This window comes from Eretmochelys imbricata, chromosome 5 (genome assembly GCF_965152235.1).
Source record: "Eretmochelys imbricata isolate rEreImb1 chromosome 5, rEreImb1.hap1, whole genome shotgun sequence".
Lineage (NCBI taxonomy): Eukaryota > Metazoa > Chordata > Testudines > Cheloniidae > Eretmochelys > Eretmochelys imbricata.
In genome coordinates this window covers 121,555,169-121,582,077 of record NC_135576.1, presented here as the reverse complement: position 1 = coordinate 121,582,077, position 26,909 = coordinate 121,555,169, and the positions used below count along the sequence as shown (strand labels likewise).

The window sequence follows — 26,909 nt, the reverse complement described above, 5'->3', positions numbered from 1 at the left end:
CTGAGGAGTAGGAGAGCTTGGGGGAGGCAGGTGGGCGGGCAGGCAAGCTGACAGGAAACGAGGCGAGTTTCTGTCAAGTGCCTGGTGTCAGGAATCGGGGCCCGCAGCTGAGCCTGGGGCCAGGTTGCTGTCCTGCAGCTGAACACCCTGATTGCCTTTCAGTCACTCAGGTGGTTTGGGCATCACCAGACCTGCTCTTAAGGCCAGGGGCTGTGATCTCTCCTATGCCTGCCTTGTTCCCAGCCTTGCACCTGCTCTGCTCCAGTCCCCTCCAACCCTGTTCGGTTCCTGACTCTGCCTCTGACTCCAGCTCTGACCACTTGGCCAGACCGTCCATGCCCTGCTCCGTTTCCTGGTTTCCTGGAACCTGGTTTCCATCAAAGGTTTAATTGTAATAGACCTAGTCCCATGGAATGTTTCCACAAATAATCATTTTCTGATAGAAAAGCATTCCGTCAGAAAATTTCCAACACGCTCTATATGAGGGAAATGAAAGCCTGCAATAGCTTATGCAGCCAACAGGGCATCATACAATATTCATATCTTTGACCTCTCTGCCATATGCTACCCAATGCTGCAAATTCCTTTCACATACCGTAGAGACCCTCCCCCTTGTGTGGTGTGCTCTCACAGTGTTCATAAGCAGTTCAATAAAATGATGATTACTCTTAATTTAGATTAATAACTTGTGTTGATTACATTTAGATTACTTCCCAGAGTAAGTTTATTCTCTGTGTGATAAATCTCACAAATAGAAAAGATTGCTTTGATGGATGTGTCTACCATAATAATTAGTTTATGGATTCAATGTCCCAAATGCACATGATGTGCCTGAATCCTGAACTTTTCATTTAGGTTTGTGAGTTAGCTGAAAGCTTTATAAATTCACACCTAGCCAGACAGCCCCTTATGAACTAAACACCAATGGTGGATAATGCATGTTTTTTTTATTCCATCATTTATCTGCAGTAACTTGCACTCCAAAGACTGGTTCTTGCTATTCATCACTGAATTGGTAGGATGTGTAAGTGGGGGAATGGTCCCACTATTGTGGGGAACTTTCCTGGCTTATACGCTACCCCGGTGAAGTGGGCTAGCGAAGGATCTGAGTCCTCGCTTCCACTCCCTTTACCCAGAGGCCTGCCTGATCTCGAGGGCTCCCCTTCCACTCTCCTGTTTGGCAGAGTCCCGATAACCGCAGCAAGGCGGGGCCCAGGATTCCTGGGGGGCTCGACCCCCCAGTCGTGTCGTGGTCACTTAGGGCAGGGGCTAAGGTGTCCCCACCCCGGGGTGCTCTCTCTGCACTGGATGCTTCCCTGACCCACTGATCATTACATACATTTCAAGGCAAATACAATTTATTAAACAGCAATCAGTTTTTTAAAATAAAGGAAAAAAATGGGAAAGGTTAAAGGAAAACCTGTAACCCGGCACAGGGACATCACCACCAGCGTCTCTGGAACGTCAGGGCAGTTCAGCCTGTTCCTCACAAGACCCAGGCTCCTGCCCAGGCCCTGGCTGTGCTGCAGGGATGCTGCGGGTTGGACACTTGCTCTGACAGTGGTCACGCACCCTGACCTCTAGATGGCAGGGCCCTTCTTCCCAGCGTTGCCCCCGCCCCGTCGGGGTTACGATCCCCCTCCAAGTCTGGCCTGCAGAGCCTCTTGGGGGCATCTTCCTGCGCTGGGCCCGCTGCCCAGGGTCCCCCTCACTCTCCCCAGCTGCTCACCACACCCAGCTCCGGACTGCACAAGCCTCAGCTCCAGCTCCTCCACTCTGCCTCAGCACGGCGGCTGCTGCTGCTCTGCCTCCAGCCCCCTGGGCTGCTTCTCTGGCCCCTCTGGATCTGATTGCTGCAGTTCTGCTCCCAGCACTGACCTGCTCCCTGGGCTGCTTTTCTGGTCCCCGTGGCTGGCACATCTCTGCTCCCCAGCTCACCTTGGGCCCCTGCTTTCTCCTTAGCTCGGCCCCACTCTGTCTGACCCCGGCAATTCCAGCTCACACAGAGGATGGGACCCTCCACCCTGGCCTCCTGACTCCCTGATTAGCCTACCTGCCCTGTCAATCAGGCTGACCTGGAGCATTGGCCTCTCCCCACTGTTCCTGGGGACTGTCAGTCTCAGGGTCCTGATTTCCCATTGCCCCTTCGCTTTTCTTTTAGTAGTCGGAGCTAGCCAACCAAAACACCCCCACTGAATGTTAGTAAGGGGACAACAGTCCCCTTACAGATGTAGGGCACTGAGATTAATGTTAAGGCCTCCAACTATTGGCTAAATCACATCCCAGTTTCTTGGTCTTCAGCCATAGATGAGGATGGCATGGAACGGTCCTAACACATTAGGACAGTGGGATTTTCATTTGCAGACCCCTAAAACATTTCAAATGGAGGTGCAGACCCCTTTGGAAATCTTAGATAGTCTGTAGACCCCCAGGGGTCCACAGGCCAGAGGTTGAACACTCCTGTTCTATGGTAATGACAACCTTTCGCAGACCCCTTAGATATAGTCTGTGGACACCAGGTTGAAAACCACTGCATTAGAGCACTGAGGCTGTGTTCGGAGTTACGGTGTAATGCGTGTAGGGGACTGATCCAGAGACTACTGAAGTAAATGGGAAAACTCCCACTGACATCAGTGGGCTTTGCATCAAGGCTTATACTACTGTGCTGTTCCCAAATGAACACGTTATTTCACTTTTCAGTGGTGCCTAACTCAGGATCAGGCCCTAATTAACATGAGTAAGTACTTCAGGTCAGTTTCTCCATTCCTAACCAGACTGTCTTAAGAACCTACTCCATACCTCAACCAAATACTTCCAGCCTTCAGCCGAAGCGTCTCTGGACTTGCTTGGCAACCAGGTTTTCTAACGAGCTTCCCCAGCTGGAAAAGAAACACTAGCAGTGTGAGTAGTTTTTCTTGTAGTAGTTTGGTTCTTTTGCTTCTGATTCAATAGTATGTAAACTAATAATAATAAAAAAGCTAGTCTGTGTTGCTCCGTTCTGACTTTAACCTAACCAGCCCATCCATCCCCATGCTCTATAAAATACCCAAGCAGACCAGTATCCTCCATTAGTATTTTTTATTATTCTTCTTCACTGGGCACCATTGCTGGATGGATTCTCCATCTCTTGACATCTTCATTTGAAGACATTCTGGAAGAGATGTTTTGAGCAAAACACATGTTATTGGGCTGTATTATAGCATTAAGGCCTGTGCTACGCAGGCAGAGTGGATGATCATAGACTCATAGAATATCAGGGTTGGAAGGGACCTCAGGAGGTCATCTAGTCCAACCCCCTGCTCAAAAGCAGGACCAATCCCAGCTAAATCATCTCAGCCAGGGCTTTGTCAAGCCTGACCTTAAAAACTTCTAAGGAAGGAGATTCCACCACCTCCCTAGGCAACACATTCCAGTGTTTCACCACCCTCCTAGTGAAAAAGTTTTTCCTAATATCCAACCTAAACCTCCCCCACTGCAACTTGAGACCATTACTCCTTGTCCTGTCCTCTTCCACCACTGAGAATAGTCTAGAACCATCCTCTCTGGAACCACCTCTCAGGTAGTTGAAAGCAGCTATCAAATCCCCCCTCATTCTTCTCTTCCGCAGACTAAACAATCCCAGTTCCCTCAGCCTCTCCTCATAAGTCATGTGTTCCGGACCCCTAATCATTTTTGTTGCCCTTCGCTGGACTCTTTCCAATTTATCCACATCCTTCTTGTAGTGTGGGGCCCAGAACTGGACACAGTACTCCAGATGAGGCCTCACCAATGTTGAATAGAGGGGGACGTGATCTAATAGTCTAATAGTCCATCATGCCTTAAAGTCTGTGAATTATAAATCACTGTACTATATGCTATACATAAACAGATGAAGGCACCATTCTTGCCCCTAGGTGCTAAATTACACCCAAAGGCTGCGGAAGAAGCGTGTTTTTAAGGAAGGATGTAAGTCAGGAGAAAGAGGTCATCCTATGCATTTCCAGCATACGGGATAGCGTGGAGGAAAGATGAGAAGACCGGGAGTGGTGGGGTGGGGGGGCCGGGGGAGTATAGAAGGGACGTTTAGGCTCCAGTTGTAGAAGGGCTTATGCCCTTGTCTAACTTTACTCATGGGAGTAGTCCCATTGAGCTCAGTGTGATTACTCACAGTCCACAGAGGTAAGCTCAGGAGCAAGTCTTTGCAGCATCAGGCAAAGGAGGAAGCATAGGCAGCAGGAAGAGGAAGACTAGTGGGAATTGATGGCAGAGATTCTATGATTCTATGATTCTATGTAGGCAGGACTTGAGCTGTGTAAAGCCTAGAAGTTGAGCTTGACAGAAAGGAGGAGAGGGACCTAACAGAGCTATTTTGGGCCAGATGCTCCTCTGTAGAACCCCTCCCATCCTGAGGCTCCTGTTCACTGAGCCAACAGCCTCAAAGGTCCCCGACTGCACCCAGGTTTTACCAGAGTATATAGGGCAGCGTGGCCACGTCTTCCTCCCAGCCATGCCCCTTGTTCCAGTTGCAGAGATGGGAAGAGAGGTGTAAAAGCTGCTATCAAAGCTCAGCAGGGAAACACCTCAAGCAGGGCAGATCATCCAGGGGCTTGATCTACTGTACTGAAAGCAACCTTGCACCGCTGGAGCAGTATAAAGCTGCCCTAAGGCAGAGGATGATCTGGCCTCTGCAGAGGGGCGTGATTTTGGCAGTAGTGTTTTTTATATAGCCTGGGCATGGGCAAGATGATAGGTTGAAATTCCAGACAGGAGGGAGTTGTCAGTCAAGACCATCTGTCTCCACTCTAAGGCCTCTGAGTAGGTTCAACATAGAACAGGATACTCAAACCATGGGTCTTTAAATAGTATTATCGACATATTTGGAGGTTTTCCCACCTATTTTTAAATGCAACCAAACCTAGATTGTGGGGCAAGCCCTCGGAGTCAGAAGAGATCACAAGGCTGCCTTTTTTTGGTGGGGAGGAATGGATTGAAGTAAGGAGTTCTTGTAAATTTCAGCTGGAGAAGAGTGGTAATTTCTTCTTTTACACAATGGGTGGTAACGTGCACTCTGCTGCCAGTATTCCTGGCAGTGCTTGTTGGTTCACGTGGTCCTTATTGATGAGGCAGATAGGAGTGAAACACTCAGATCTCCTCAACCAAAAATACCATGGGAGAGGTGCCATCTATTTTAGTCAGAGAAGTTATCTAAGTTTTGCTGCAGGGATAGAGAAGGAACTTTAGCCTGCCTTTGTCCAGCAGGAAGAATTAATATAGGCATTGGGGAAGACTGCCAGCTGAACTAAATCAAAGGGCCTCCCTTCACTGATGCAGGTTACATCAGTAACCTCCTCTTTAAATGCTGTGTTATTGGAAACATTTATAGGCTGTCAGTGGTGAGAGGATTTTTTGTAAGAGTAAGAGCCAGATCAGACATTCCTGAGGCCATCCTAACATATGTCAGGCTTCATCTTGCCTACAGGTGTCCGAAAGGAATTCTACCTGCAGGGCAGAATACATCTTTGCCAGTTAGAAGACTTTATTATACAATTGTTTTTGTTTGGCCTTGCTCTGAAGCATCTGGAATTGCCACTGCCGGAGGAGGGACACCAGAATAGAGACCAATCTAGCAAGGCAAATGTTCTGTTCCTAGGGTGAATGCTGCTGATTGTGACAGGCACTGTGCAAGCTGGGGCAGGGCCCTCTGCACCCTTTCTCACTCCACCCATCCTCCACACGTACCTGTGCAGGGCCAGCCACAACCAGACACTTAGGCCAGACATTTCTAACATGGGTTCTTACCGTTAATCACCTGCATCCATAGGTGGGCACCTATATACCAGGGGACGTGGTCTTCTGCTTTTTGGTACCGAAGTCAATGGCAGTTGCAAGTGTTCAGCACCTTTGAAAAAATGGCGACTTATATTTTGGGGCCAGACAGTCAAAGGTATTTAGGCACAAAGGTGCTGATAGTTTTCAAAGGCACCGAAGTGAGTTAGGCACCCAGCTCTGCTTGATTTCAATGGGAGTTAGGCACTTAGGTACCAAATCGTATTTACAAAAGTGTCTATCTGCACCTTTATGTGCCTAAATGCCTTTGTAAAACTGATCCTAAGTGTCTCAGTGTAGGCAACCCCAGTTATAAAATGGTGGCCATGGTATTTTCCAGCATTATCATAGCACCCCCGCTAGTGGCGCTTCTCGAGGATCTGAAAGCGCCGTCTCCTCTCATTAAAGTTTATCTGCATCTTGAGGCTAACTTTCCTCACAGGTTTGCAAGAAGCAGGATTTCGCAGAGTTTTGACAGGAACTTCCAAATCCAATGCAAACTCAAACTAAGCTTTTATAATATAAATAGATAATCAGAGCAAAAATACAGCTGATGAGATGTGTGCCTACCATCATCGTAACCGCTTCGCTTGTGTTCTACCACTGCCCTTCACCTGTTACTTGTCATTAGATTATAAATTCTTCAGGGCGAGGACCAGGTCTTCCTATACATGATATCCTGAATGAACCGTTAAGTCTCTTGTGTTCTGCTCTCCCAGAGAAAGTACATGTTGCAAGCCCACCACATGGATGATTGGGGGGCATTGTTTGACAAAGATCAGTGTTTGGCAAAAATTAATAATCTTTTTTCTTTCTGCCGTCTGAACTGGAGACAAGTTGGTAAGCATAAACTATAGCTGATCTCAGTAGGAAGAAATGGGTTTGTAGCCAATAGGGAGCTGACTCGTTATGTAAATTTTTAAACACCTTTCAGAGGAAATAGGAAGAGCTGAACAGCTGCAGACCAACCATCTCTCTGACCGTAACCGCTCCCAGATCCCTCAGAGGACGGTGCAAGGAAACCTGTGATGGACAATGAAGGAATAACCTGTAAAGCAAAGATCTGAGTGCACCGTCTAGCACTCATGACCCTCATGTCAATTGCTGACACTCCCTGAAGGACTTGGAGTCATAGAGTTTAGTGCCAGAAGGGACCAGCAGATCATCTAGTCTGATCTCCTGTACAGCACAGGCCACCAACACCCACACTAGGCCCTCCCGAAATCAGACACAAGTATTTCAGCCCTGAAGAGACCCAACTATTGTGTGCCACAGGCCACAAAAAGAGGGGCTGAGGTGCTCCAGTGCTCGAGGCCCATGAACTGGCAGGACCTTGATTAAGTGAGATATGCCCAGAGGATCCAGACAAGTGACCCATGCCGCAGAGTCCATAAACCAGAGAATAAATTGCTCTGTGCTCATGTTTTTTCCATCTGAGACACTGGCTGTTGAGCATCTTCCTTTTTATTCAGATGTCAGAAAAGTGACTATATAAAAATGATTCATGGATCAGAGAGAAGCCAGGTTGAATTGGAAGATGGAAAAAGTCATCTTTTTATTTCTAAATGACCATTTTTGAACTCTACGTCAATGAAGCAAATAAACATCGCTCCCATGTGGTCACTTTCCACAGCGTAACTGCACTTTGACTGACTGCTTCAGATCCCCTAGTGAGAGGAAGCAGAATGGCAATGACTAGGCTGGGGACAGCAGGCCTGTCACATGCTGACTCTTACCTCCTCACACTACAGCCAGTTTGCAGCATATCAGTGCTCTGGTGGCACATCACAGACAAAGAGCTGACAAGCCTTTCATTTAAACATGTCATGAGATGTGCTACAAAATACATCAGCTATCCCTGCACAAAACTGCACTGGACATCGACGACACAGTATAGTGCTGGGCTGTATGGATACTGTGATTCCATCACTCTCCGTTAGGCTAGGATTACAGAGAGCAATTACTAAGTATAAACCATATTCACATCTGGTGTGACTCCTTGAACTGGAGTTACATCAGGGATGAGCTTGACCCTAGTATCTCTTGGCCGTACATGTTTTTACTAAGCTCATTGCAGGCCGTTGTCTTAACCAATAGAACAGTAAGCACAATGGCAGTGACGCTATGGGTTTTGCAAGTTACCGTTAATAAACGGAATGATTGAGAAGATGCTACTAGACCGGACGTGAAGTATGAAGAGACAAGGAAACACACTGGGCCAAATTCATTGCTGGCGTAATTCCATTGGCTTCAGAAGAGTTTGATTAAGAATGAACATGGCCTGCAAAAATGTAATAGATTTAAGGCATGTCTACACTGTCGCTTAAGTCGATCTAACTTACTTCGCTCAGGGGTGTGAAAAAGACACCCTCCTGAGCGACGCAAGTTACAGCGACCTAAGTGCTGTCCACTCCAGCGCTATGTCAGTGGAAGACACTCTCCAGCCGACACAGCTTCTGCCTCCCGTGGAGTTGATTATGCCGACAGGCGCACGCTCTGTCTTCGGCATAGAGCATCTTCACCCGGCGTGCTACAGTGAAGCAGGTGCACCAGTATAGCGCTTCTAGTGTAGACCTGCCCATAGGCACAAGCCTGTGGGTGGATTAAACATGAATCCGAGTTTGTCTGGCCAAACGACAGTCCTGTAAACCCGACTCATACCGTGTTCCTCACATAGAGATGCTTGGAAAAGCTAGAGCAGACTCCATTACTGTTCCCTCTGCCCTGTTCACAGGCAGAGGTCTAAAACCAAATTGGCAAGATGCCACAGAGATCTTCAAAAGAGCAGAGTGTGGATTTTTGTTATCTTTAGCTCATCCCTCCTGTTTATTACTTTTCAGCTGTAGAATTTTTTTTTATTAATCTTTTTATTGGCTCCATTCCCATTAAAATGTCTGAATGCCACATTTACAGTAACATTGGTCACTCAGCTATAGCCCCAAACCAAAGCTTAATGAAATCCAGGCCTTTCAGCCAAACTTGATTTTTTAATCCTTTTGGAATCTGGACATAAATATACACCCTGTGGACCAGATTCTGATCTCCATTACATATGTGTCTATCCAGTCTAGCTGCATGGAGTTGCTCTCGATGTATCTATGTGTGCCAGTTCTACTCCATGGAATTCTAGAGGGTTGCACGGGTATAACTGTGAACGGACTTTGGGCCCCAGGGCCAGAATTTTCAGAAGAGCTCTGCTCGCATTTAGGCACCAAAATAAGCAGCCAGATTTTCAAAAGCGCTCATGGTGTTGGGTGAGGTCCTAATGTGAACATCTAGTCACAGGTATATCCATAGGAGCTGCATTTTTGTAACTCTAGCCTAATTTACGTGCCTTCATGAGTGCTGAGCTCGTTTGCAAGCCTAGACCTATTTCTGGGTACTGAGCCCTTGAAAATCTGCCCTGAGCTCTTTGGAAATGTGGCCCTATATGTTTTCCTAAGCATTCATTTGGTTGATGGCGTGGAAAATGCCATAATCCTAAAATTTAATCTGTTTTAAGGAACCCACGATGCCAGGGCACCAATTTTAAGAATGTTTTAAAGAGTCATAACATACCAAAAGGAGAAAGCAAAATATCCAAATCCAGTTAAAGAAACAAATGGATTCATATTTTTCCACTTATGCACCGTAGCACCTTTTATCTGAACAAACATTAACTAAACCTCAGAACACCCCTGTGAAGTAGGTCAATTGTGTCCATTGTAAAGATGCTGAGTAAAATGCTAGGTAGAGAGAGGTTGAGGGATGTGACCAAGGTCAGACAGTAAGGTGGCAGCAATTCTATAACAACATCATTCTTTTCATCTTCAGTTTGTTTTAGGAACATGGGTTCCATCCACACGGGCAATTCCTATGGTCTATCTCAGATGGTGGCCAGCACCACCTACTTCGGAGGAAGGAGTAAGAACCCCAGAGTAGCAGATGTGGATAATCTGCCTGCCACATTAGGTCTCATCCTTGTCTTTGGGAGTTAGAGCTTGGCTTAAGCCCTGACACACAGTGTTTAATATCCCTTCCATATAATATAAACATTTTAACCTAGCTCACCTTCATAGCACCCTATCATTAGGGTAATTATTGTTCCCTTTTTAAAGATGGGGAAAGCAGAGCAAAGAAATGAAGTGACTCGCCCAAGGCCCGAGAGAGAGTTACTGTCAGAGAAGGAAATGCAACGCAGATGTCCTGGTACCCAGTTTTCTGTTCCAACCAGACCCTCCATAGTCTGGTTGAACAACTATTTATTGGATTTCCATTGCTTCCAGACCAAACTGCTTCATGTCCTGGCACGTGGAAAGAGCCAGCAGTTCTGCGTGTGGCAAACAGATTTCAGAAACGTGCTGATGCAGATTCCCAGAATAACCGCACAGAGGAACTGTACCCGTGTCTCACCAAAGGCAAGAAACCTTGTAAAAGAGAGAGCAGCTGTTACTGTCCATTGCTCAGTGAGCTGTGTCTTAAATAATTGTTTCTCTCAGGCCTTATTGCAGCAAAACAAAAAAGCTTTCAGAAGGTGCTATGCATTTAAAACAAAAAAGTCCAGTTCCTGAGGTTTACGCTTGCCCACTGAGGTGTGAAATAAAGAATATTTCCCAAACCCAGCCCTTGCTTTCAAAGGCACTTGGTACAAATCACATCTATGTGTTTCCATGAGGAATATGGGTTCTGTAGTGGTGACAGACACTGGATTGGCAGCGTTAGGTAATACTGTCCTCCATTTACACCCACAGTGGATACAGCATGAGCAGTGGCAATGGAAGTTTCCTCACTCAATTAAGGTGCCTCAGCCAAGAGATGGAGGAAGACTTCCAGGCTGTCAAATCCATAATACTCGCCCAGGATTAGAATTCACCACTTGTGCAGCTTTACTGATAGTAGCAGTGGTGGAGACTCTAGTGTAGACCAGGCTCCGGCCTTTTTACCACCATGTCATGGATAATGGGTCCTGACTTTCCTAGCACAGACACAGCTTCAGAGATCAGAGGGTAATTCAGTCTTCATGCCCCTTTTCTGCTTCACCTTTTTACTGAGACTACCAACAGTTGGGATGGTGGGTTTTGTGAGGTGCACATTTGCGCACAAAGAACTAGATGAAGCAGTCACCGAATGAATTCTTAATCCTGATTTCTCCCTGTCCTGCATGGGTCCACACACACAGACACACACACTGCACAGACCTTCCCATCTCTTCTGTTTACAAGCAATGGGAGAGACCAAAACAGGCAGATTTGTTTCCCCTCCAGTATTTATTGTTTTAACAAGACCTAGTATACACCAGACTTAGAAGAAACAACATCTATATTTTTTAACCCCAAGGACTGGAAGATTTATGTTTTGAGGGAACAGAGAAAACAGAATCTCTTATTTACCATAAAATTTGGTGAATATTAGAATTTTGCTAAAACCGATCGGGGTGGCAGAGAAATTTGCCTTGTCTTGCTCCTGAGCTTCTCTCAGAAGGATGGTCCAGTGATTAGGGTGATAGCCTGGGGCTCAGTAGACCTGGGTTCATTTCCCTACTCTGACACAGACTTCCTGTCTGTCCAGGACCAAGTCACTTAGTCTCTCGCTGTCTCATTGCCTCATCTATAAATGGGGATAGTATCACTTTCCTAGCTCCTAAAGGTGTTATGAGTATAAATACATTAAAGACTGTAAGGCACTCAGATATTACTGTAAGGAAGGGCTATTTAAGTACCTCAGATAGATAGAACATGTCACCAGGGAAGGTGGAAAGTTCCACAATGTATGGACAGAGGTGGACCATTCTGATTGAAATAAACCAGGACCAAGAAGTTATCATGAAATATATAATGCCAACACCTTGCAGTACAAAGTGAGACTGAAAATCAGGGATCCCAGGAAACAGTTTCTATATGTCACATTTCAGTGGTGGGGATGGGTAAATGTAGTGTGCCTTAGACAAGCTTTATTTTTTTATCAGAGGCTGTGAGGGAGGTGCAGTTCTGACTGGAGATAGCAATAAAGACATCATTCTCTGTCTCTGTAATTGAGATCCATGGGGGCCTCGCTCCAGTCTGGCCATACATACTGTTCTCTGGGGGACTAGGACTCACTAGTCCAGAGGTGGGCAAACTACGGCCCGCGGGCCACATCCGGCCTGCGGGACCGCCCTGCCCTGCCCCGGGCTCCCGGCCGGTGAGGCGACCTCCCGGCCTCTCCCCTGCTGTTCCCCCTCCCCCGCAGCCTCAGTGCACTGCACCGCCAGCTCTCTGGCCCGCCACTCCTGCTGGGCAGCACAGGTGGCATGGCTGGCTCTGGCCGGGCAGCGGGGCTGTGAGCTCCTGCTGCTCTGAGCAGCATGGTGAGGGGGTGGATAAGGGGCAGAGGGTCCTGGGGAGTGGACAGGGAGCAGGGGGCAATTGGATGGGGTGGAGGTTCGGGGGTGGGGGGTCAGGGGATGGGGAACGGAGGGGTTGGATAGGTGTGGGAGTCCCGGGGGGGCTGTCAGGGCATGGGGGTGTGGATAGGGGTCGGGGCAGTCAGGGCCCAGGGAGCAGGGGGGGTTGGATGGGGGTGGGGTCCTGGGGGGCAGTTAGGGGCAAGGGTCCCGGGAGGGGATGGTCTGGGGACAAGGAGCAGAGGGGGTTGGATGGGTCAGGAGTTCTGAGGGGGGTAGTCAGGGGGTGGATAGGGGGTGGGGGCCAGGCTGTTTGGGGAGGCACAGCCTTCCCTACCCCAGCCCTCCATACAGTTTTGTAACGCCGATGTGGCCCTCGGGCCAAAAAGTTTGTTCACCCCTGCACTAGACTATAGGATTTCCAGGGATCAATGCAGTGATAGGCAGATTGAGGCAAACACCTGTGCCTGGAAATATGGAGTTGATTTAACAAACCAAAGGAAATACTCCTTGTGATCATACTTCAGTATTGCTTCAGAAATCAAAATCTAGTCTTTCTTCTTCTGCCTAGCATGCAAACATCTTGAATAATTACTTTGTCTTGTGTGTTTAACCTGGAAACAAGTTTCTAGAGCAGGAGACTGAGAGCTCCTGACTCTACCATGGCTGGTAGCACGACCTTGGGCAAGTCACTTAACCTATCTGTGTGTAATTTAGGAATCGGTAAGTATTTCCCTTAGTCTACCTCCCAGCACTGCTGTTGTGAGTCTTAGTCAATATTTGTTGACCACTTTCAAGTCCCATTTCAACAAGATACTGAATCATGTGCCCATTCGTAAGCATGTGAGTAGTTCTACTAAAGTTAATGCTTAAAGTTAGGCTCCTATTGACTCAGGGCGAGAGGGCTTTGGATGAAAGGTGGCACTGTGGAACTGCAAGGTATTCTATTCCCACCGAATGTCAAGTAAGCATGGGATCAACCAGCATGGAGACAGTATTTCCCTTACATGTTAAACTTCAGCCAAATGTCAGCTCACCAACCTATAAAACACAAAAGTAATATGCCAAATAACTGATATAAAGGAGCTGGCCTGTCATGCCATTTGATCACTCAGTTACCTCCAGAGTTTTTAAACTTCATTTTATATGAGTATTTCTCTATAAAACATCCTTTATTCTACCCATTACACGGGGTTCATTCTGTTGTTGAGGTCACTGACCTGATAAAATCCAGAAGCGCCTGACAAATAGTTTGATGTGTGCAACTGACACAAAGTTTGAGTCATCTGGACATGTTCCCTCCTACCTCAGCTAGTCTGCTGAACACCAGTCACATGACTGTGACTTGGCACTTTGTTTACTTTGATCCAATTATCCAGTACAAAGCTCTGATGTCTATTGTTTGGGTTGATAAGTTAACACTCTGCTGTCTAAGCAATGAAGCCACTCGGGCTCATAACATTATCTAACTGTATTTTCTGTTCTCTGACACTAGATGCAGTAAATTACATTTACTCCCAGATCCCCGAACTCCCAACCCTCTATTCACGAACAGCAGAGCCAGTTCCTGGGTGGGACGGATCAAGCAGGGTACCTGGTAAGTCGCAAGGAGATCTGTATTCTATTAGCAATCCAGTAGACACAAACTTCTGTTTATTTATAGATCTATATTAACCTTAACGGGACTGGTGCCCAGATATAGTTTAAATGCCACGTGATTTTTATTCTGTGAATACGTCAAGGCTCTTTGAACAGCAGCGAGCAATTTCAAAGTCATTTATTTATATTACATACTTCGTGAGTCCTAAAAAGCAGCATTGCACACTTGGCAGATATCTTTTTAATGGAGGCGTTAAATAAGCTTGATTCTCTCTCCATCTCTGCTGATGTAAATGTATGGAATCTAGGCCATGATAATAACACCTTTCCTGCACCCACACAACTTCCATTGAGATGAATGAGACACACACAAACACAACCCACTATGTGTGTAAAACCTTACAGAACAGAAAGAAGCTGTTTATTTCAGTACAATGCTTAAATCTTTAGGGGGCAATAAAAGATGTTACACGCCTTTGGGTTTCAGGCTGAGGTTACAGAATTTCAGCCTCAATGTATTGCTAAACTGGAGCAATTCATGAGCAAGATCCTAGATGTTGATTTTATTTATATTTTCAATACTGTTCTATTCAAAACCATATGCTGCATGCATTAATGCCAACATGCCGCTCGGTACGTCATTGCCATCACAGAGTAGCAATAACGAAAGATTGTATACATTGGCATTCCAGTTATTTCATGCAGCAAGAGTGTGTGTCGATTTGAGGTGCTATCCACAAATGGGGACACTTCATCTGATTGAGTTCCTCTTTGCAAGGCGCCCAGACAGCACATCCCAGTGCTAAATCTGACCTGCGTTAGACAGAAATTGATACATCCCATTTGCCTGTGTTTTTCTAGCTCCATTGTGTCAAAAACACGAAAAGAGTCATCTCTGCTGTCCTCCATAACATAACCCAAAAGCTCGGCCTGCTTGTGTATTTCTTTGATAACTGGACTCCATGCACTGAAACAGCTTAACGGATAGGGCAAGCAGCACATACAGTCAAAGACTATTTAACATAAGCTTTGTTTTATTGCATGATTAAAGATTGTTGAGAACATCTTTTTAAAAAGTGACAGACTTGATAGCCATGTTTTAAAGGCCATGTAACAGGTAGAAACAGTACTCCATAAGATGTACTCTGGGATGTTGTTCTTATGAAATACTAAATCAGGTTACATTGTAATTAGACTTGTACAGAAAGTGTACTTACAGTAATGCAGGCTCTCGTCTTCAGATACTTTTGTACTTTCAACGCTTCACTATCAACCAATTTCCAACCGTATTAATAAGTCGTGCTTTTTGCTGTTTGACAAGAACTGCAAAGACAAAAATTAATCACATGCTTTATTTTTCAACAACTTTTGGAGGTATTATACTAGATTCCCATTTCATCCGCAAATAGATTAACAAAAGCAAAGATTAGCAAATTTCTCCTGTTCTGCTTTTCCCATGGCAATACATTTCAGCAAGGATCTGCTTATAAAGGGTCCAACTGTGGAATATTTGTTTATATCAATGTGCATTTACTCATAGGAGTAATTTTAATCAAGTCATTGGCACTACTTCTGTGAGTAAGAGCTAACTAATGTAAGAGTCCCAGGTGTAACATTCTGAAATCAATACTTAACAATGACAATAAGCTCCCAAGTCAGTGTCTTAATACTTAAGGGTATAACCACATCTATGTTAACTTTCTAACACAGATGAGCAGTGGGAAAACAGTTCCTTCCTTCCTTCCTTCCAACTAGTTTTGAAACTCTGACCCTAAATGCCTAGGAGATCATTGTACATCAAGAGTGGACATCTGGACAAAGGGATGCATCTTGCAACTCTTTCTACATGTGGACAAGTCGGTACTTATTTGTATTTCTGGAGTCCTTATTCCAAAAGTGTGGAGCCTCTGAGTCCTGCAAGGTCAGATACAGATGCGGGCACCAGTCCTCAAGCATGCCATAGGAGCAACTCCCATTGACTTCATTTGGGTGTTCCGCAGATGGAAGCCTTGAAAAATCACACCCTTGATCTGCATTAAACACTATGAACTGCCTCGCAGCTTAAACAGAAACACCATTTGAAAATGACAACAACTTTTACATTACTGAGGGCTGAAGTGTTTGGTCACTAGGAGCCTGAGTGTTTCAGAGTGGTCGGGTGACTTTCCCGATATCAGAAACCAAGTCAGGGCAGAACCAGGACTGGAACCCTGAGGTTCTGACTCCTAGCCCCAGATCCTAGCCCCTAGATGACACTTCCTCACAGAAATCACAGGCAAAAACAAGCAAGGTCCTGTGCAGTAAGAGTGGGGTTCTTCTTCTCTTGTTTAATCATCTTAATGTCTCTGTATCTTGGATTTAAGGTTCAAGTAACAACTATTCAGATGAGACTTTAGAAACACGAGTCTCAGAGATCCCAAAATGGGGACAACCCAAACGACAGAAACATGCTACTTGTCATGTATTACCCCGAATGATACATGTGGAGACACTAAAACCAATCAGTCAATTAAATAGCAACAAAGAATACAAACCAAGGTTCTGCTTTAAATGCTCAGAGCTAACTGCCGCCCAGCCCTCTGCTGTACTTGTACACAAGTGCAGGAAGCTATTGTAGGGGCCTCTTATTCCACACATCCAGTCATGGCACAAGCAGCAGGGCATGATCCCTGAATGACATTGCGGGCAAATGAATAGGACCACACTGCACTCCTCCTGCTTGGAGAAGCAGTGAAGTGCACTCCACAGCAGGTCCCCTTGGCATGCACGCTAATCTAGCAATTCATAAGGGCACCAACCGGGTAGAGACAGGCAGTCATGCTTTTTCCTGTCAATAAGCTATAGGAATTCCTGTTTCAGACAGATGTCTTGCTTACCTGCTGGGCACTGGACAGAAAGGTGAACTTGGAAGGCAGCAGGCTGGTGAGCCACTAATTGCCTGACTCAAGGGGTCCCATGTAGCAGGAGCAAGAACTAGCAGCCCCTCCCCACCCCCTTAAACTCAGCTCTTGTCTTTGTGAGCAAAAGCATGGGGGAACTCAAGAAGAGGGTGGGAGAAAACTGACCAAGCACTGAGGTGTAAATCAGTACATACAAACAAATAAAATGGGACTGTCCCACTTTTTAAAGTCAGCAGGGATATCGAAAACCTTCACTGTGGCTGCTCAGAATTTTGCTGGCTGGAATCTCAGATGCATGGTGCATAGCTCCAAGCATCTTAAAAGTGTTTAACGCAGAAGTGGATTTCTCTAGATAGGCAGAGAGAGGTCCATTATGCACAATATTATATGCTCCCTATGCTTATGACAGAGTTTGGCCCTAGGAAGCGACACATAAGCTTGATAATATGGTGAGGGAGTAGGGAGAATTGAAACCTCACTGGGGTAATTTTAATATTACCACTATTTTCAAGAAAAATGTATATGGATGGTATTGAATAGCCCTCCTAGAAAATGCAGCACTGCTAATAGACAGTGTAACAATTTACGTGGGGTTGGGGTTTTTTTTGTATTCACCAATAAGTAACGGTCTCCCCTAGTAAGAGAAATCCTCATAATTTTGTTGTGGTCCACTGAATTGGAATTTTCATGAGACAGTATGGTAAGTTTCACAACAGCTGGCGACAACTCCCACCATGGCGACTGCAATTAATTGTGTGTTCGTACCTTCTAAGGAGACAAAATGTTTTCATCTTTATATAAGGAGCACTTAAATAGACAGTTACATTCAGACAAGCTGAGAGACCTTTACAATTGTACCTTGAAAATTGAGCTCTAGAGTTTGCACCACGATCTTAGAATGAAGGATAAGTTGTGTGCGGGCTGCCTGTCTACCCCACTGCGTGGTGATCACAATGCTCTTGTTGTTACTGCACCTTTCTTAACTCTTTCATGTCGGGGAATGTTTTCCTTGTTAGTCTGGAATTCAGGTGCATCTATTACCTATTATCTTTATTTGGTCCATTTTTGAAATCAAGTTCACCCCTATACTGTCTCCCCTTTGAAAACAATCTTTAGGAGCCCATAAGAAGAATCAGCTTGGGTATGTCTATGCTTTTGAGAGAGATATAGATATATATAGATATAGATAGATAGATACTTTTCATTAAGATTAAAATGTTAAAAACACACCTTACTTCCTTAAGTTCTTACTGATCCAGTGGACAGAGGGCTGGACGGGAAGCCAGGAAATCAGAGTTCTGTTCTTAGTTCTGCCATTGACCTGCAGTGTGAGCTGGGTGTGTCATTTATGTGATCTGTGCCTCATCTGCGTAGCAGAGGATAATGATAACTACCAAGCTTTGTAAAGTGCTTTGAGAGCTATGGATGAAAGGCATTTGTAGGAGTAAATATTCAGTAATAAAACAAGCTGTCAGGGGCATTTTATTCCTTCCCAAACAAAATTTGCTAACAGCTGTTTATGGGCTGGATGGTAGGAGCGGGAGAACGTCAGGAGCTTTGAGATCAATTCTTCTTGGAACCTGAGGCAAGCGCAAAGATGAAAGGCTGTGGTAGACCTGCATGTTGTCATCTCATTTTGTCAAAAGTACACCATGAGCCCACTTAACCTAAATGATCTTCACGCTTCTAATTGACCAGAACCACTTCTGCACAGATTTAGTTGGAAGAGTATCTCTAGTTTACAGCAGGCATGCCTAGCATCCAGTTACATAAAGTACGGTATTGTAATAACCAGTTCTGTTCGCAGTATGCACCTCACTTCTAACGTAGAATGCTTGGCTCTTTAGAAATAGCTTCGTAGGAAACGGGCACAGTAGTTTTCTCTGTCTGTTTGGCAATTAACAGTTCACTGGCTTTTTTTGTTGTAACATGCACTTCCTCTCTTGTTTTCATTCAAGCTTTGTACGCCATGGAAATTAATGTGGAGAAAGACAAACAGACCGGAGAGACCAAGATTCTCTCTGCCTCGCCTATTGGCCCAGAGGGGACCCATCAAAGAGGATTCAAAGTCTATGATGATGGTACCAAGGTAGTCTATGAGGTTCACTCTGGAAGCACAGTGGTAGAAAATGGAGTTCATAAATTAAGCTCAAAGGATGTAGGTGAACTTATACAGAAAGCTGGACAATCAAGTGTAAGAGGAGGGTATGAAATGACTGTGTCAGCCAGGAATGTGATAGCAGATGGAAACCTTAGCCATGTGAAGGAACAAATGCTCTTCAAAGAGGCAAAATTAGAAATGGTACATACACCTAGCAAGGGGAATTCTGGGAATCCTCAACACCAAGCAAAAATCTCTGGAGATGAAGTCCCAGAGGCCAGCATGGATCAACCAGTGACAATGATTTTTATGGGTTACCAAAACATCGATGATGAAGAGGAGACAAAAAAAGTGCTGGGCTATGATGAAACTATCAAGGCAGAACTGGTCCTCATAGATGAAGATGATGAGAAGTCCTTGCGCGAGAAGACCGTGACTGACGTATCTACCATGGATGGAAATGCAGCCGAACTGGTCTCCGGAAGGCCTGTGTCTGACACAACAGAGCCCTCCTCTCCAGAGGGGAAAGAAGAAAGTCTGCCCATGGAACCAGTCCCAGGTACACAAAAGAAAAGGCGATGTCAGTGCTGTATGATCATGTGACCGCTTCTTCCTTCCCTGTTCTGAGCAGCACCTGCTCCATCACTTCCTTAGACCTCACTGTACTTCTAACTGCAATACTGTGAACTGGAAGTGAATGCCTCCATTGCCTTGCAGATGGGTTGCTTTGATTTCTAGTTCTTTAGGAAGATGCACACACAAATATTATTTTCCCACCAAACATACTGTTTGTTTTTTAGTTTTTAGAGTGAGAGAGAAATGGGAAAGTGAACAAATGCTTTCATATTTATTTGATTTTATATAAATATATATATAAAGAGAACACTTTTTATATTTTACTTTATATATCCGGCAGGTTTGATCAGATTCCCGGTGTTTTGTGGGAGTCTGAATTTCACAGTAGCCAGGTATGAGAGCCTTAAAAAAATCATATTTTAACATTATTTTATAGATTTTTTTGCGGGGGTGGAAGGAGCCATAGATCATTTTATCATTTTAATTTGCTAAAACTCAGACACACCCTTCTCAAAATGTTTGCATAATTTTGTTTTATATTAACTTTGGAGTTCACTTTGTGGTGTCAAAAGATGCCATAGGCTATTTCTGCTTATTGGTAAAACCAAAAGTGGACCTTAATTATTCTTTCTACCAAATCACAAATGATGATTTTGCCTTATGTAAATCTTCCAGATTACAGTATTGTGCATCTACTTTATCTCCTTAAATTACAGTGGAAATTACCTTGACATCAAAAACATCCAGCTGTCACCACAAGTGAAATGTAGTTACTGATTTAATTACTTGCCTTTCAGTAACTCTTCCTATGTTTATTTATGAGATTTTTCAGCTGAACACCGGCATATGAGAGATACTATTTTTATGTTTCCTTCGAACATGAAACATTTTACTGTCTGATCTTGCTCCCAGTGAAGTCAGTGGCAAAGCACCCGTGGACCTCAATGGGAGAAAGTGCGGGTTCTCACTTCGTACTTCCTTTCAAAGAAGCATTTCTCGATACGTATAATCAAAGTAAACCTATACTTGTACAGACCTAGGACCCAATCAACCGTCCATACTCAGGCAAGGTTCCCATGGAAATACATTGGAGCTTTACTTGAGTAGATATTTCAGAAGGAAGGATTATGTTGATTAGGCCAAGATTTCCAAAAGTGTCTAGTGATTTTGGATGCCTCATTTTTGGGGGGCGGGGTGCGTGTGCTCTATTTGAGGCCCCTTAAAGCAGCTTGATTTTCAAAAACTGTTCACCTGCCCTCTGAAAATTCAGACCCTTCTCAAGCATCTCAAATAGAGAATTGAAAACACTGATGCATCCAAAATCACTAATTGGTTCGAAAAGTCTTGGCTTTTAGATTCCACTCTCTACAGTGGAAAAGAAGTCAACTTTTTCATGGCAAGACCATGGCCCTGATTCTGACCTAACTTTCACTGGTTTTACACCAGTGTAACTCCATTGACTTCAGGGGAGCTACTCCTGATTTACCTCAGTACAAGCGAGAGCAAAAGTAGCACCTATAATTTTTGGTGGTTAAATATTTTCAATCATGATGATTATGTCAAAGTATCTTTGAAATTACGAGACTTCCCCGCAAAATAAAAGAAGGGGAAAAAAGAAAAAACGACCAAAAAAACCCCCCCTCTTTCCAGGCTGAGGTGGCTTCTATGATATTTCTACTCTTTCTTGGATGGTGTTTTTACTGCATTAACTATTTGTTCTAAACATCTGATTAAACAGTTCTTGCTCTGAACTCTTTTCTTTCTGTGCCAGTAAGAAACACTTGTTTGTGGTAGCTATTATATGAGACATACAAAAAAAAGGAAAGGAAAGGAAAAGAAAAGAAAAGAAAAAAATGGACTGCTTATGCTATTCCAACCTGTTACATAACCTTTCACAGCTATCCAGTTGACCCTTAGTGAAAGGCAAGTGGAGACTAGCAAATGATAGCCACATACACATGACTCCCGCTGAAATCATACTAGCTGACATATTCACTGCTGGTACTGGGAATATACCACAGGCCTGATGTAAAGTTTGTTGGACGCCCATTAACCTCAGTGAGTACATGGATCATAACCTAATTGAATTGTTGGAATTCTGCAAAGTATTACTCCAGATTTCCATCAAGCTTGCATGATTAACAGGTCATTTTTATCAGAAAAAAAGTTGTGGTGATCCCATGTTTACATCAGCATGACTGGTGGCTAACTTTTCTGTCGTGGAAACCTTACAGCTTCATTTTTCAGAGGTGCTAATCATTCTCAAGTCTCACTAGGAACTCATATAGGCTGTCCTTATACCTCCCTGCAGGCATCTTTAGTCACATGCTCCCTCATCACATGATCCTCCTGTGCCCATTACCTGGGAAGTGATTCCCTTGAAAGTCCAGACACACTGGGACATGCATGTACCCCAGGTCTAGTGCATTGTCATAATCACATAGAATCATTAGAATATCAGAGCTGGAAGGGACCTCAGGAGGTCATCTAGTCCATAGTCAGTGGGAGCTACAGGTATATAAGAAATAGAGAAGTGAGTCTTTATTGGTTAGAAGCAGAGCACAAGCCTTAGACTTTTCTTTCTCATACTGCCAAAAAGCTATTCTTCAGTTATTGCCAACTAATATTTAATGCCCCTAAAAGCCAGTTGTATTGCATTCATTCGTGTGGACATCATGGTTAATAGGCCAGTGTTAAAGTAGAAAAGCCATGGCTTTTCTGTAGATAATTTAGAAAGGTTTTTTACTTCTGGACCAAAACTGGTTCCCTGTCTGAGGGGAATAAAGAAGAAAAAAGAAAAAGAGAAAAAAATGTTCCCTCTAAACTCATAGGGCCAGATCTTCAGCTATACCGATTTACCCCAGCTGGCCCTAATATTTTTAGTTCTTAGCATTGTCTTATTTAGCAAATCTCACAACATCATCTGGATGTTAGATTTTTCATTTTAAGCTCTTTTCATTAAACTGCAGCCTATATTGAGAAGTAAAACACGTTAACATAGGCTAATGAATGTAAATAGGGTTTCCATGGCTTCTTCGAACTTCAGACGAGGTTTATTTCCCTCCACCCCTAGATATTCTGTAGCCTGCGGAAATATGTGCACAATCAGACACAGAGCAAAGGGTCCACTTTATGAAAGAAGCAGAGATATATTTCATCTTGAGACTTCATAAGGATCATGATGGGAGTTTTCTGTTTTGTTTTAAACAAGCTCCCTGTCTCTGGTTAACTTAAGAAGCTTGTGTTCATTTTCAATTTCAGCACGAAAAGATATTTACAAACAAACAAACAGTGTTGGAAATGGTTCTGTGACAACATTTTGCCACAATAAACTGTTTGCCTTAACTTTTGTAAGAAAAACAAAAAACCATACTAACTTTCCAGTGTGTCTTTTCCTAGGCTGAGAAAAAAGACAAAACCAACAAACAAAAAAATCGCCTGTGAAACTCTTTTATATTTTATATTTTCTAAATTTCTACAGATTTACTTTTCATGTCATGCCTAGTTTTCATCAAGGGACTATTGTCTGGCAAATCACTGCAACTTTTTTTAAAAACGAAGAAAAAACATACAAAATCATGGAACACATTATTCTTAGTGGCCAGGCAATTCCTTTAATTATAAGGACATCAATACAGAAAGGAAAGAATTACAGGGTTGTTTTCTTTTTTTATTTCCTGTGGCTGATGTACTGTATGCTATATGTTTACAGAACTCTTCTGGTCTGCCTTTGTGATGTTATCTAAATGAATGACAAAAGAGGCAAGATGTGCCATTTGACAGTTTGCCTTAGCACTCTTTTAATTTTTCTTCTTCTTTTTGGTTTTTTCCCAACACTGCAGGCTGTATTCCAAAGCTGTATAAAACACAACATTATCTTTCAATCCCCATAGCCCTATTAGAGTATACAAGCCCTTCTCAATTAAGTGACTGGAGTCCAGTCCATAGAGGTGCAATATAAGGCCCCAATCCTGAAAACATACAGGCATGCACTTAACTTTTCCATGAGGAGTCCCCTTTTAATCAATGGAACTCCTTGCAGTAGTAAAATTACTTACGTGCGTAAGTGTTTTCAGGCTCAGGGCCTAAAAGATTACCACAGGGTGTAGTCTGGGCATTATTTGTGTACTCACTCCAGTTTTATGCATTGCATTGATGGTGTGATCCTGAGATGTGTTGTGTGGTACAACTCCCATTGACAAAAACTGGCCCTCACCATCTCGTAGGATCAGGTCCTGATTCAGTAGCGCTATATGACATTGCGACCATTGCACTTGTAATGTTGAGCTAGCACCCGCTAGAACTTTACTGAAGACTCTTCAGACAGTTTCTCCCCATTCTATCCAAGTTAACCAATGGCTCAGAGGTTATCCCAATACTGAAAAGAAAAATAAACTGTGAGCAAGTGACTTAGTGGGAGCACATACAAAGGTGCTTGCGAAATGAAGGGTTCTTAATGAGGGGTGCATTACCTCTTCATTTAGTCTAACATTCAAGTTGCATATTCTGAAAATAACAGACAATATAATAGAAAATGTAGTATTTTACATTTGTGTATTTTTTTAAGGAATCATATTTTTATAAGGAAATACAGATCCAGAATGGGGATTGAATTTCAGAATATGGTCACACCCATGATACAGAGTCTCTTGGAATTTTTTTCATGATAATCCTTCTTGGGATCTTTTGTAGAGAAAACCTCACCCTTAGATCTGAAAGCAGGTCCACAATTCTTTTTAAGAGAAATGTTGGGAAGAATCTAGTAAATATTATGGGACTGTTATAAACCCAATGAAGTCAATAAACTTATACCATAGACAAATTTGACCCCAGGTCTTCGACAACTAGATTAAAGAGATGTTTTACAACCTCATATTTTGTGTCTGGTGAGCCCTCATAGCAGTTAATAACTACCTGTTATTAAAGAGTGAGAAAAGGGCAAAAAAGATGTGATTTTTTTTCAATTTTTCCCCATTTTACCAAATTTGACATTTACCAAATGTCAAAAACTTGAAAAACGTTGACCACGAAAATTGGGGGGAAATCATTCAGAAAAATATTGATTTTTCCCATTTGTTTTTTGAATATTGAATTTTCAAAATCCCATAAATTTTGACGAGTTGTCTCTATATAACGACAAATTCAGGAGTTGCTAGACTATGCCTGTCAGATATTTTGGTGTCAGTCAAAACTTTTAGCACTGAGTTTCAATGATCCGTCAGTGGCAATGGAACTCAATAAAAGACACAGTGTTAGACTTTAAGTATTGTACGTAAACCAGAAAGTTGTATACTATGGATTCTATAAACTATAAGCTTTAAACTATGAATGGATTATCATTTAAACCGAAAAGAGTGTAAATCCATCATGTAATATAAACATATGATAATATTCAGCTTGTATATATTGAGGGGAATGCATCAGATCTTAAAAATATCCCACTTGTATTTGAAAGGACAGACAAAAATGCTGAACACACAAGTTTTCAGATAAACTCTGTTTTCACCCCACCCCAGCCTACCTCTGTGTTCCCTATTTTTGTTGTTCTTTTCTGGAAAAGAAGCTTTTATCAAGATACATGTTTGGTTCAAGAAGGTCTGCAGTTCAGCAATCTTACTGTTATGCCAGTCCCCCTCAGAGGGGACCTGTCTAGCAGGAGCGGGCAGCCTTCCTGGCCTATGAGAATTTAGACTTTTCTAAACCCTTTCTTGCAATTGCACAAGAAGGTTTTATTTGTAAATCTGCTTTTCCTGCTACTTAAACCCACAAAAGGATGATTCAGATTTTTTAAGATCTTGTCTACATGAGAAAGTGTACCAGTTTAACTAAATCTATTTAAAAATTGATCCAAACCAGTGCAAACCCCAATTTGGATGCACTAATACCAATTTAATCTTTTCCTGTATCAATTTAATTTACACTGGTAAATTACTGACTTGGGCCCTGATCCTAAAAAGCTACCCAACAGGTCCCAAGACCTAAAGACTTACCCACAGGCATGACTTCAAGCGCACAAGCGGTCCCCTTTAGTTCAATAAGATTCCTCACAGGAATAAAATTTAAGCACTTGCATAAATGCTTGCAGGATTGGGACTTTAAGTTATACAGATATAAGCAAGAGTTAAACTGGCGTAACTGTCTACTGCAGGTATTTGCACTGCTTTAACTAGACTGATTCTTACATTGATTTAGTGAAACTGGTTTACTTGTCTAGTAGAGACGAGACCTAAGACATGTTCTTCTAGCTGACAGGAAGTCTGTGCTATGTATCAAGGTTAGAAGAACTCCTTCATCTCCCTGAGCGCAGCTAAAAAGCTAAGCTGCCATATAATGGTGGCCTGTAAAATACACACAAAAGCATTCTATAAAATATTGAGAGAGAGAGAGTTGGGGATTTTCCATTAGACTATTTCCCCTCACTATCTCTGCTCTTTTTTCCCACTCTCTCTGTCTGTCACTCTCCTCCGTTGTTCCTCCTCTTCCCTGCCCCCTTCTCTGTTCACAGTCTCCTCCAAGCAAAGTGAGAGCCTAATAAGTTAAGAGTTGAAAAGTCAACCCCTATGCTGTTCAAGTGAGTCCTGAATAAGACAAAATGATGTGAGCCCATCCCTAGTACTTAGATATTTCCAACATCATCAGGCTGTGTCTACACTACAGACCTTACAGAGGCACAGCTGTACCACTGCAGTAAGGTCTCCTGTGTAGCCGCTCTATGTCGACAAGAGAGATTAAACCACCCCCAGTGAGCGACAGTAGCTATGGTGGCAGGAGAGCGTCTCCTGCCGGCATAGTGCTGTCCACACCAACGCTTTTATCAATTAAACGTATGTCAGTCCGGGGGGAGTTTTTTCACACCCCTGACTGACAAAAGTTTTACCAACAAAAGTGCTAATGTAGACAAAGCCTTAAATGCCATTTGGGTAAATTCTGCCCTCAGCTACACATATACAATCCCTTTGACATCCATGGGTGTGCAAGCATGAACGGTACAGTGGTTACCATTAAAATCTTGCCATTGTTACTCATTCTTAATATAGAGAATGCCATAAATCACATGGTACAGACCAATACCCTGGTGTATTGAATGTCAACATATTAATGCCACCCACTGTAAATCAGAGAAAAATCTGGCCCCAGACTGTGCCTTGGAAAGTTCTGCAGATATTGTCAGTCTAAAGGAAGGCTCAAAAGTAGAACTTAAAATCCATCACTGACTGATCCAATTTGTGAAAGGCCCTGCTCCCAAACCCAGTCACTGATTCTAACAAGTACCAGTACTATAAATGATTACCACTGCTGTCAGCTTTGCAACAGAGAAGATCTATGCAACCATCTCAATTCAGCAGAGTGCTTAAGACTTAAGCACATGCTCAAGCTCATTGCAGAATAGGGACGGGCTTAAGGACGTGTTTAAAGTTCAGCACCTGCTTAAGTCTTAAGTGCTTTTCTGAATCAGGGCTCTAACTTTGTCGTGTGCTTTATAGTTAAGGATGCAGGCACTGCTTATAGGCAGAGGCAGGACACAAATCCATTTAAAAGCTTTTTCCTTTTCAGTGACAACTGCGTC

At 43.5% G+C, this 26,909-nt stretch overlaps 1 protein-coding gene across 1 annotated transcript in view; it reads left to right on the top strand.

Moving 5' to 3' along the window:
* LOC144265411 (paralemmin-1-like) overlaps positions 1–19,369 on the top strand; it is a 123,645-nt gene extending 104,276 nt beyond the window's left edge. The window contains exons 6-7 of the mRNA XM_077818052.1: positions 13,662–13,763; positions 18,624–19,369. Of these exons, the coding sequence (XP_077674178.1) occupies positions 13,662–13,763; positions 18,624–19,369 (848 nt within the window). The remainder of the gene's footprint in view (positions 1–13,661; positions 13,764–18,623) is intronic.
* The last annotated feature ends 7,540 nt before the right edge of the window (positions 19,370–26,909 follow it).